The 12,615-nt window shown below is 47.3% G+C and overlaps 1 protein-coding gene across 1 annotated transcript in view; it reads right to left on the bottom strand.

The window, feature by feature from the left end:
- The window catches only part of SAP30 (Sin3A associated protein 30), a 40,325-nt gene extending 32,290 nt beyond the window's left edge, over positions 1 to 8,035 (bottom strand). The window contains exon 1 of the mRNA XM_077477213.1: positions 7,672 to 8,035. Within this exon, the coding sequence (XP_077333339.1) occupies positions 7,672 to 7,947 (276 nt within the window). The 5' untranslated portion in view covers positions 7,948 to 8,035. The remainder of the gene's footprint in view (positions 1 to 7,671) is intronic.
- Positions 8,036 to 12,615: the final 4,580 nt, after the last annotated feature.

Genomic DNA, 12,615 nt, shown 5'->3' with positions numbered 1-12,615 from the left:
AAAATGTATTCAAAGCAGCAAACTTACATATCAAATTGGAAAATTGGAACATCGATAAAATCAAGGACTTCCAGTATCGGCACAACCAGAAGTGGCATCACCCAGCTCCTCCCAACACGTTGAGTCACTAATCATGAGACTTTAGCAAGCCCTTGATAAAGTCACGTGATTAGTGACGCAACGCATCGGGAGGAGCCAGGTGACGCCACTTTCGGTATTGTGCACAGTGAGAGAACACTGTTTATTTATATCCCAAACCACTGCTTTACCTTTGCCTGGTCTGGTGCATTATAAGAGAAAAGTGGAGGTGAAATCGCCAGTAAGGATCATTACTACCAGAAGCTCTACTAGACCCACTGGGGTCTTCATCTGAGGTGAGAGGCTGGGGCACACTATTGGTGAATTGCAGGTGGTGGAAGCAAGCGTGACTAGATGCTTTAAGAATTGAGGTTTGTTTCTGCCCTGGACTTTTTCACATCTACTATCAATAACATGTTTATATTTTGGATTACACAAGCACCTTCTTTGAATTTAGGATTAAAGAAATATACTTCATTTACACATGTTTATTTTGCACATCTTATGAATTTTGGATTGTCAAGTCACTGTTTGGACTTAATTATGGACTTCATTGAATATTGAATATATTCTGTTGACTTTAGCGCCACAGTATTACTATTTATACACTAGCTGGACAACTGCATTCCAGAAGCCTAAGGAATAGAGCGTGAGCTGATAAAACAATGAAAATCCCATCTGGAGAATGGGTAAACTGTGTGTGATCTCTAAATAATCCAGGCTTGGCAGACCAGACAAAACAACTTCCCTTTCTCATGCTCCACATGCAATTTCCTTCAGACTGAGCAGAAACCTCAGTGCAAGTACTGGTGTACGAGCAATATACAGAGAAAGGACAACCAGTCCTTGTATTGGTGCACAAGCCATATTCAGAGAGGACAAACCAGCGCTTGTACTGGGATATGAGCCATATGCAGAGAGGACAACCCAATGCTTGTACTGGTGTATGAGCCACATACAGAGCAAAACTCCGTCCTTGTACAGTACTGGTGTGTGAACCATATACAGAGAGGACAGCCCAGTCCTTGTACAGTACTGGTGTGTGAGCCATATACAGAGAGGACAGCCCAGTCCTTGTACAGTACTGGTGTGTGAGCCATATACAGAGAGGACAACCCAGTCCTTGTACAGTACTGGTGTGTGAGCCATATACAGAAAGGACAACCCAGTCCTTGTACAGTACTGGTGTGTGAGCCATATACAGAAAGGACAACCCAGTCCTTGTACAGTACTGGTGTGTGAACCATATACAGAGAGGACAACCCAGTCCTTGTACAGTACTGGTGTGTGAGCCATATACAGAAAGGACAACCCAGTCCTTGTACAGTACTGGTGTGTGAACCATATACAGAGAGGACAACCCAGTCCTTGTACAGTACTGGTGTGTGAACCATATACAGAGAGGCAAACCCAGTCCTTGTACAGTACTGGTGTGTGAGCCATATACAGAGAGGCCAACCCAGTCCTTGTACAGCACTGGTGTGTGAGCCATATACAGAGAGGCCAACCCAGTCCTTGTACGGTACTGGTGTGTGAGCCATATACAGAGAGGCCAACCCAATCCTTGTACAGTACTGGTGTGAGCCATATACAGAAAGGACAACCCAGTACTTGTACAGTACTGGTGTGAGCCATATACAGAGAGGACAACCCAGTCCTTGTACAGTACTGGTGTGAGCCATATACAGAGAGGACAACCCAGTCCTTGTACAGTACTGGTGTGTGAACCATATACAGAGAGGACAACCCAGTCCTTGTATTGGATGAGGAGCCATGTACACAGAAGAGAACCCTGGGCTTATACTGGTGATGAATCCACATACACAGAGGACAACCCAGTTGTTATACAAGTAGAGGAGTAATGTATAAAGAGGGCACCCCAGGCCTTATATTGGTGTACAAGCCACGTACACAGAGGACACGCCAGTCCTGGTAGGAGAGCTATGTATAAAAGGGTCACGTACACATAGGATACTACAGTCCTTGTACTGGTGGATGAGCTGCGCACAGAGGACACTCAAGTCCTTGTACTTGTGGAGGAGCCATGCACACTGAGGGAACCACAGTCTTTATATTGGTGTATAAGCCACGTGCACAGAGGACACCTCAGTCCTTGTACTTCGTGGAAAAGCCATTGATACAGAAGAAATCCCAGTACTGGTGGAGTCACTATGTACACAGAGGACACCCCAGTGTGTGTAATTTCTCATGCTACACATTCAACTTCCTCCAGACTGAGCAGAAACCCCAGTCCTGGTGTGCACAAAGGACAACCCAGTCTCAGTACTGGTGGAGGAGCCATGTATACAGCAGAAATCCAGTCCCTTTACTGATGGAAGAGCCTTGTACACAGAGTTACCGCATATATTGCCAGCACACCATGAATCTTCAACATTTTGGAAAAAAGTGAAGTAAAATGATGTTTTGTGGCCATGCAGGACCCCTTCATCAGGTATTTGGATGCTTTTCTAAAGATCCCTGGTATGCTGGGGCTACCGAGTACCGGTTTCCAGCTGACAGCTGCTACAGCACCCACTTGCCCAAACCATCTCCAGGAGCATTTACAACAGAAATAATTTATTTTCCAATGATTTTTATTGAAAAGAGACAGACAAACAATATAGTAAAAACCATCCCAGTATATTTTCATCATACCACAAGCAACAGAAATAATTTACTTGGTAATACACAGAGGACACCCAAGTCCATGTATTGGTGGAGGAGTCCTGTACACAGAGGATAACCCAGTCTCAGTACTGGTGGAAGAGCCATGTATACAGTGTTCAAAAGTTTAAAAAAGTGATCATATCACAGCAGTAAAATGTGGTGTTCTGGGGCCACTCAGGACCCCTTCATCAGGCATTTGGGTGCTATTCTGAAGATCCATGGTGTGCTGGTAATATATGCTTTGACATATGTTGATACCAGTTTCCAGCTGACAGCTGCTACAGCACACACTTGCTGCAAGCCATCTCCACAAGCATTTGCAAAGGGAACAAAAGTCCCCGTAGTAGTGGAGGAGACGTGCATACAGTAGAAGTCCCTTTGGTGGTGGAGGAGACATGCATACAGTACAAGCCTCAGTGGTGGTGGAGACATGCATACAGTACAAGTCCCTGTGGTGGTGGAGGAGACATGCATACAGTGCAAGCCTCAGTGGTGGTGGAGGAGACATGCATACAGTGCAAGCCTCAGTGGTGGTGGAGGAGACATGCATACAGTACAAGCCTCAGTGGTGGTGGAGGAGACATGCATACAGTACAAGCCTCAGTGGTGGTGGAGGAGACATGCATACAGTACAAGCCTCAGTGGTGGTGGAGGAGACATGCATACAGTACAAGCCTCAGTGGTGGTGGAGGAGACATGCATACAGTACAAGCCTCAGTGGTGGTGGAGGAGACATGCATACAGTACAAGCCTCAGTGGTGGTGGAGGAGACATGCATACAGTACAAGCCTCAGTGGTGGTGGAGGAGACATGCATACAGTACAAGCCCCAGTGGTTGTGGAGGAGACATGCATACAGTACAAGCCCCAGTGGTGGTGTAGGAGACATGCATACAGTACAAGCCCCAGTGGTGGTGGAGGAGACATGCATACAGTACAAGCCCCAGTGGTGGTGGAGGAGACATGCATACAGTACAAGCCCCTGTGGTGGTGGAGGAGACATGCATACAGTACAAGCCTCAGTGGTGGTGGAGGAGACATGCATACAGTACAAGCCCCTGTGGTGGTGGAGGAGACATGCATACAGTACAAGCCTTAGTGGTGATGGAGGAGACATGCATACAGTACAAGTCCCTGTGGTGGTGGAGGGGACATGCATACAGTACAAGTCCCTGTGGTGATGGAGGAGACATGCATACAGTACAAGTCCCTGTGGTGATGGAGGAGACATGCATACAGTACAAGCCTCAGTGGTGGTGGAGGAGACATGCATGCAGTACAAGCCTCAGTGGTGGTGGAGGAGACATGCATGCAGTACAAGCCTCAGTGGTGGTGGAGGAGACATGCATACAGTACAAGTCCCTGTGGTGGTGGAGGAGACATGCATACAGTACAAGTCCCTGTGGTGGTGGAGGAGACGTGTATACAGTACAAGTCCCTGTGGTGGTGGAGGAGACGTGTATACAGTACAAGCCTCAGTAGTGGTGGAGGAGACGTGTATACAGTACAAGCCTCAGTAGTGGTGGAGGAGACGTGTATACAGTACAAGCCTCAGTAGTGGTGGAGGAGACGTGTATACAGTACAAGCCTCAGTAGTGGTGGAGGAGACGTGTATACAGTACAAGCCTCAGTAGTGGTGGAGGAGACGTGTATACAGTACAAGCCTCAGTAGTGGTGGAGGAGACGTGTATACAGTACAAGTCCCTGTAGTAGTGAGGAGACGTGTATACAGTACAAGTCCCTGTAGTAGTGAGGAGACGTGTATACAGTACAAGTCCCTGTAGTAGTGAGGAGACATGTATACAGTACAAGTCCCTGTGGTGGTGGAGGAGACATGCATGCAGTACAAGCCTCAGTGGTGGTGGAGGAGACATGCATACAGTACAAGTCCCTGTGGTGGTGGAGGAGACGTGTATACAGTACAAGCCCCTGTGGTGGTGGAGGAGACGTGCATACAGTACAAGTCCCTGTGGTGGTGGAGGAGACGTGTATACAGTACAAGCCTCAGTAGTGGTGGAGGAGACATGTATACAGTACAAGCCTCAGTAGTGGTGGAGGAGACGTGTATACAGTACAAGCCTCAGTAGTGGTGGAGGAGACGTGTATACAGTACAAGCCTCAGTAGTGGTGGAGGAGACGTGTATACAGTACAAGCCTCAGTAGTGGTGGAGGAGACGTGTATACAGTACAAGCCTCAGTAGTGGTGGAGGAGACGTGTATACAGTACAAGCCTCAGTAGTGGTGGAGGAGACGTGTATACAGTACAAGCCTCAGTAGTGGTGGAGGAGAAGTGTATACAGTACAAGCCTCAGTAGTGGTGGAGGAGAAGTGTATACAGTACAAGCCTCAGTAGTGGTGGAGGAGAAGTGTATACAGTACAAGCCTCAGTAGTGGTGGAGGAGAAGTGTATAAAGTACAAGCCTCAGTAGTGGTGGAGGAGAAGTGTATACAGTACAAGCCTCAGTAGTGGTGGAGGAGACATGTATACAGTACAAGTCCCTGTAGTAGTGAGGAGACGTGTATACAGTACAAGTCCCTGTAGTAGTGAGGAGACGTGTATACAGTACAAGTCCCTGTAGTAGTGAGGAGACGTGTATACAGTACAAGTCCCTGTAGTAGTGAGGAGACGTGTATACAGTACAAGTCCCTGTAGTAGTGAGGAGACGTGTATACAGTACAAGTCCCTGTAGTAGTGAGGAGACGTGTATACAGTACAAGTCCCTGTAGTAGTGAGGAGACGTGTATACAGTACAAGTCCCTGTAGTAGTGAGGAGACATGTATACAGTACAAGTCCCTGTAGTAGTGAGGAGACATGTATACAGTACAAGTCCCTGTAGTAGTGAGGAGACATGTATACAGTACAAGTCCCTGTAGTAGTGAGGAGACATGTATACAGTACAAGTCCATGTAGTAGTGAGGAGACATGTATACAGTACAAGTCCCTGTAGTAGTGAGGAGACATGTATAAAGTACAAGTCCCTGTAGTAGTGAGGAGACATGTATACAGTACAAGTCCCTGTAGTAGTGAGGAGACATGTATACAGTACAAGTCCCTGTAGTAGTGAGGAGACATGTATACAGTACAAGTCCCTGTAGTATTGAAGGAGACATGTATACAGTACAAGTCCCTGTAGTAGTGAGGAGACATGTATACAGTACAAGTCCCTGTAGTAGTGAGGAGACATGTATACAGTACAAGTCCCTGTAGTAGTGAGGAGACATGTATACAGTACAAGTCCCTGTAGTAGTGAGGAGACATGTATACAGTACAAGTCCCTGTAGTAGTGAGGAGACATGTATACAGTACAAGTCCCTTCTGGTGGTGGAGGAGACATGTATACAGAGGCGGTGTTGTGCTGCATGCAGTGGATATGTGCACACAACACACAGGTCCTACACATGTCATGCATTGTCCTTGCTCTCAGTGTGGACGGTGCAGGAAATGTCCCCTCCATGGCTGACACTTGTTCTGTCTCTAACAGGCAACAACAACCTGCCACTTGACTGATTTCAGGCAGCAGAACAAAAGCAAAGTCCTTCCCCGCCACACACTGTACACCCGATCCCCCCTCCTCCTCCCGGGAACCGCCACGTATCACCGACATCCACACAAAGGGAAACTCCATGCCGATTGTTTACATCGCAGTGATAGCAGACACAGCACTGAGCACGCTGCACACAGCCATTGCATGAAGTTTCACATGACAGGAAGCAGCTGTGTGTGTGATCCAGGCATTGCATTGTGTGTGCAATGTGTAGACCATGTGTAAAGTGTGTGCGGTGTGTGTCTGCTGTAATGCATTGTGATCGGTGTGTGGGTAGTGCTGTGCAGTGTGTAGATCGCGTGTACAGTGTATGATCGGTGTGTCTGATGTAGAGTGCAGAGTATGCATTGTGTTGTGCAGTGTGTAGATCATGTGCAAAGTGTGTGTGATTGGTTTGTGCCCTGTGTTGTGCAGTGTGTGTAATGTAGTGCAGAGTGGGATCGGTGTGTGTCTGATGTAGTGCAGAGTGTGCATCGTGCTGTACTGTTCGTGTTTGGTGTGTGCTCTGTGTAGTGCAGAGTGAACACTGTGTTTTGCAATGTGCCCTGTGTATTGCAGAGTGATCATTGTGTTGTGCAGAGTGATCACTGTGTTGTGTAGTGTATTGTGTGGCTGGCTTGTGTAGTGCAGAGTGGTCATTGTGTTGTGCAGTGTGGCCTTGTGTAGTGCAGACTGATCATTGTGTAGTGCAGTGTGTGTGATCGGTGTGTGTGCGCCTTGTGTAGTGCAGAATGATCATTGTGTTGTGTATGCCTTGTGTTGTGAGTGCAGAGTGATCATTGTGTTGTGTGTGTGTGTGCCTTGTGTAGTGCAGAGTGATCATTGTGTTGTGCAGTGTGTGTGTGTGTGTGTAGTGCAGAGTGATCATTGTGCTGTGCAGTGTGTGTAGTGCAGTGATAATTGTGTTATGCAGTGTGTGTAGTGCAGAGTGACCATTGTGTAGTACAGAGTGATCATTGTCTTGTGCAGAGTGTGTGTAGTACAGAGTGATGATTGTGTTGTGCAGTGTGTGTAGTGCAGAGTGATGATTATGTTGTGCAATGTTATGATTGTGATGTGCAGTGTGTGTAGTACAGAGTGATCATTGTGTAGTGTAATGTGTGTAGTGCAGAGTGATGATTGTGTAGTGCAGAGTGATGATTGTGTTGTGCAGTGTGTAGTGCAGAGTGATTATTGTGTAGTGCAATGTGTGTAGTGCAGAGTGATGCTTGTGTAGTGCAGTGTGATGATTGTGTTGATCTCATCAGTCATGCAATGCGGATGACTTGTCTAGTTTGTTGTTGTCCCCGATCACACACTGGCCTCCTCTGCAGCCCGAACTACACAATAGCAGTGTGTCAGCATGCCATGGCAGGGGTCTGAGCGACCGATGGCCACTTACCGTCTTGTCCAGGTCGATCTTGACTTTCTTCTGGGAGATGCTCTTCTGGATCCTCTTGCTGAAGCTGGCATTGCCCGCAGGCCGGGTGCAGCGCTCCCCCTCGTCCCGCAGACAGCACAGTTGCCCGTTGAGAGGACCCAGAGCCCCGGCGGGGATGGCAGCTGTCGGGGAGGTGACCTCTCCCCCGCTATCCCGAGCTATGTCCTCGGAGGGGAAGCCGTTCATCATGGTGTGTGGATGCAGCTTGTCGGGCGATGTGTAGTATGGTGCAGACATACACCCAGCTGCCTGGCATGTGTCTATGAGAGAAGAGTGTGTACACTGCCAGGCTCACAGCTTCACAGCATTACATTCATTGCAAGCTTCGCCTGGCCCGCCCCCATCACCGCTGGCCCCGCCTACTGCCACTCCCCTCCAAACTCTGCAATATAGCACAACACTGAATAACAAACTTGTGCGGAGTGCAGACTTGGCACAGATGGGAGGACATTGTTTACATGGCTGTCTGCAGGATCACAGATCCCTGTGTGTGTGTGTGATTCGTTCTGTACAGTAGCTGGGAAAGGGACAAGTCAGAGTCACTAAAAGGCACACACAACCCATACTACACAATAGTGATCATTACACCACAACGTCTGCCTTCCCTGCGTGTTTCAGATTGTTTTTCTTTCCACTTATTTCAATTTATTTTCTCTACTAAACTGCATTTACACATTTTTACGGTGCAGAATAATGCAGCATGCCATACTTCTTTTTTTTATAACCACTTGACATCCAGAAGATTTACCCCACTTCGTGACCAGGCCATTTTTTGCGATACGCCACTGCCTCACAAAAGTGAGTACACCCCTCACATGTTTGTAAATATTTTATTCTATCTTTTCATGCGACAACACTGAAGAAATTACACTTTGCTACAATGTAAAGTAGTGAGTGTACAGCTTATATAACAGTGTAAATTTGCTGTGCCCTCAAAATAATTTAACACACAGCCATTAACCACTGGGCAGTTAAACCCCCCTTCCTAACCGGACCAATTTTCAGCTTTCGGTGCTCTCACACTTTGAATGACAATCACTCAGTCATGCAACACTGTACCCATATGAAATGTTTGTCCTTTTTTCACACAAATAGAGCTTTTGTTGGTATTTAATCACCTCTGGGTTTTTTATTTTTTGCACTATAAATCCAAAAAGACTAAAAATTATCTTAATGTTTAGTTAGCAGAGTACTGACAGAGTATGGGCAGAGTATTGCAGAGTACTGCAGATTATGGGCAGGGTACTGCAGAGTATTGGTAGAGTCTTGCAGAGTACTGCAGAGTATTGGCAGAGTTTTGCAGATTATTGGCAGACTATGGGCAGAGTACTGCAGATTATTGGCCGAGTATGGGCAGAGTACTGCAGAGTATTGGCACTGTACTGCAGAGTTTTGCAGATTATTGGCAGAGTACTGCAGATTATTGGCAGAGTATTGCAGAGTATGGGCAGAGTACTGCAGAGTATTGGCAGAGTTTTGCAGATTATTGGCAGAGTATGGGCAGAGTAATGCAGATTATTGCAGAGTATGAGCACTGAGCATCTCTGTTGGCACTACAGATCCAGCCCACAGCACTGCTGCAAACAATCTCTCCCCCTCTCCCCTCTCACTGTACAGATCGGTACAGAGAGGGGAGGGAGGAACCGGCGTCATGATATGGCGCCGGTTTGTTTGGTTTGCTACCAGCGGCCATTTACCTTGATCTGTGATGCGCCAGGTCTTCCGGACCCGGCGGTCACGGATTTTTCAGGGGGCGCGCTGGACGTTCTCCCAGAATAAGTCGACTGCGCTGTAGCCTTCTATCGGCTATGGTTCGGTCAGCAAGTGGTTAATGTCTAAACCGCTGGCAACAAAAGTGAGTACACCCCTAAGTGAAAATGCCCAAATTGGGCCCAAATTGTCAATATTTTGTGTGGCCACCATTATTTCCCAGCACTGCCTTAACCCTCTTTGGCATGGAGTTCACCAGAGCTTCTCAGGTTGCCACTGCAACTGTGCTCCCCTACATAGGGGACAGAAGATGCACACAGGATACAGGAGGTGTTCAGAGACTGCTGAAATGATACAGGAGGTCAGCAGAGTATGCAGACATGTAGGGGGAGCACTAGGGGCAGACTGACCATTCGGGCACTCGGACGCTGCCCGAGGGTCCCATGCCACTAAGGGGACCCATCTGGGTTGCCAGCCTCAATAAAACCAGGGACAGTATGTAAAAATCTGTGTTTTAAAAAAAAATACCAAGATTATAGCTGCCCCGCCTCTCCAGTACCTTTTCAGTGTTTGTATGTGTATTCTGCGAGTGTATATTGTGTGTCTGTGTGTGTATACTGTGTGTCCCCATAATGTATTGCCTGGGGGCCCCATAATCTCCTATTGCCCAGGGGCCCCATAATCTCCTATTGCCGGGGGCACCATGAGTTGTCAGTCCGCCCCTGGGGAGCACACAAAGGAGTCAGTCATGTAGGGGGAGCACACAGTGGAGTAGCCCATGTATAGGGGCACACAGAGGAGTCCAGCATGTAGAGGAGCACACAGAAGGAGTCAGTCATGTAAGGGGAGCACACAGAGGAGTCCCGTATATAGAGGAGCACACAGAGGAGTCCCCCATGTAGGGGAGTACACGGGAGGAGTGCTCCATGTAGAGGAGCACACAGAATTGTCCCCCATGTAGAGGAGCACACAGAGGGCCCTCACACAGGATACATGGCAGGCAGGGTGGTGAGGTAGGCACAAAGGACACATGGCAGGCAGGGTGGTGAGTTTGGCACACAGGACACGTCAGACAGGGTGTTGAGGTTGTCACACAGGACACATGGCAGGCAGGGTGGTGAGGCTGGCACACAGAACATGTCAGGCAGGGTGGTGAGGTTGGCACACAGGAGACATGGCAGGCAGGGCAGTGAGGTTGGCACATGGGACACATCAGGCAGGGTGGTGAGGTTGGCACACAGGAGACATGACAGGCAGGGTGGTGATGTTGGCACACAGGACACATGGCAGGCAGGGTGGGGAGGTTGGCACACAGGACACATGTCAGGCAGGGTGTACTCCTCCCCTGGTTGCTGCCACACATGCTTGACACCATCTGAACCAAATAGGTTTATCTTGGTCTCATCAGCCCCCGGAAATGGTTCCAGTAATCCATGTCCCTAGTCTGCTTGTCTTCAGCAAACTGCGGGCTTTCTTGTGCATCATCTTTAGAAGAAGCTTCCTTCTGGGACAAGAGCCATGCAGACCGATTTGATGCAGTGTGTGGCATATGGTCTGAGCATTGACAGGCTGACTCCCCACCCCTTCAATCTCTGCAGCAATGCTGGCAGCACTCATATGTCTATTTCCCAAAGACAACCTCTAAATATGACGCTGAGCATGTGCACTCAACTTCTTTGGTTGATCACGGCGAGGCCTGTTGTAAGCGGAACCTGTCTTGTTAAACCACTATATGATCTTGGCCACCGTGCTGCAGCTCAGTTTTGGGGTCTTGGCAGTCTTCTTATAGCCTAGGCCATCTTTATATAGAGCAACAATTCTTTTTTTCAGATCCTCAGAGAGTTCTTTGCCATGAGGTGCCATGTTGAACTTCCAGTGACCAGTATGAAAGACTGAACGTGATAACATCAAATTTAACACACCTGCTCCCCAATCACACCTGAGACCTTGTAACACTAACGAGTCACATGACATGGGGAGGAAAAATGGCTAATTGGGCACAATTTGGACATTTTCACTTAGGGGTGTACTCACTTTTGTTGCCAGAGGTTTAGACATTAATGGCTGTGTGTTGAGTTATTTTGAGGGGACAGCAAATTTACACTGATATACAAGCTGTGCGCTCACTACTTTACATTGCAGCAAAGTGTAATTTCTTCAACAATTGATAAAAACAAAACAAAAAAAAACAATATTTTTTACTGTCTGCTATAAAACACATCAAATAAAAAATGTAAAAAATCAAATTTCTTCATAAATTTAGATCAATATGTATTCTGCTACATATTTTTGGTAAAAAAAATCCCAATAAGCGTATATTGATTGGTTTGCACAAAAGTTAGAGCGTCTACAAACTATGGGATATTTTTATTTATTTATTTTTTACTGGCAATGATGGCGATCAGCGACCTATAGCAGGACTGCGATATTGTGGTGGACATCCTCACACTAACTGACACTTTTGACACTTTTTGGGGACCAGTGACACTCATACAGTGATCAGTGCTAACAATATTATTATACAGGTTTTATATAGCACCAACAGTTTGCGCAGCACTTTACAACATGAGGGCAGACATTACAGCTACATTACAATTTGGTACAAGAGGAATCAGAGGGGCCTGCTCGTTAGAACTTACAATCTAAAAAGGAAGGGTTAATTGATACAGAAGGGAAGATGCATTGATGGAGGAAGTAGAACAGTGTTAGAAGCAGGATAGGCTTCTTTGAAGAGAAGGGTTTTCAGGGATCACCTAAAGATGGATAGATTAGGGGACAGTTGGACAGATTGGGGTAGGGAGTTCCAAAGGATGGGAGAAGCTCTGGAGAAATCCTGGAGGCGAGCATGGGAGGAGGTGACATGGGCGCTAGAGAGCAGGAGGTCTTGGGATGACCGAAGAGGGTGTCTTGGTTGGTATTTTGGGACTAGGTTAGTGATGTAGCTGGGGGCAGAGTTATGGATAACTTTGTAAATTATTGTTTGTAATTTGAATTTTATTCGTTGGGTGAGTGGAAGCCAGTGCAGGGATTGGTAGAGAGGGGTGGAGGACACTGAATGGCTGGTAAGGTGGATGATTCTGGCAGTGGCATTCATTATGGACTGAAGGAGGGGATAGTCTATGTAAAGGTAATCCAATGAGGAGGGAGTTGCAGTAGTCCAGGCGAGAGATGACCAGGGAGTGAATAAGAAGCTTG

This window comes from Lithobates pipiens, unplaced genomic scaffold, assembly GCF_037356315.1.
Source record: "Lithobates pipiens isolate NorthernLeopardFrog02 unplaced genomic scaffold, aLitPip1_a1.2 Scaffold_13, whole genome shotgun sequence".
In the NCBI taxonomy this organism is placed as follows: domain Eukaryota; kingdom Metazoa; phylum Chordata; class Amphibia; order Anura; family Ranidae; genus Lithobates; species Lithobates pipiens.
The sequence above is the reverse complement of the archived record's forward strand: the minus strand, read 5'-3'. Positions and strand labels throughout refer to the sequence as shown.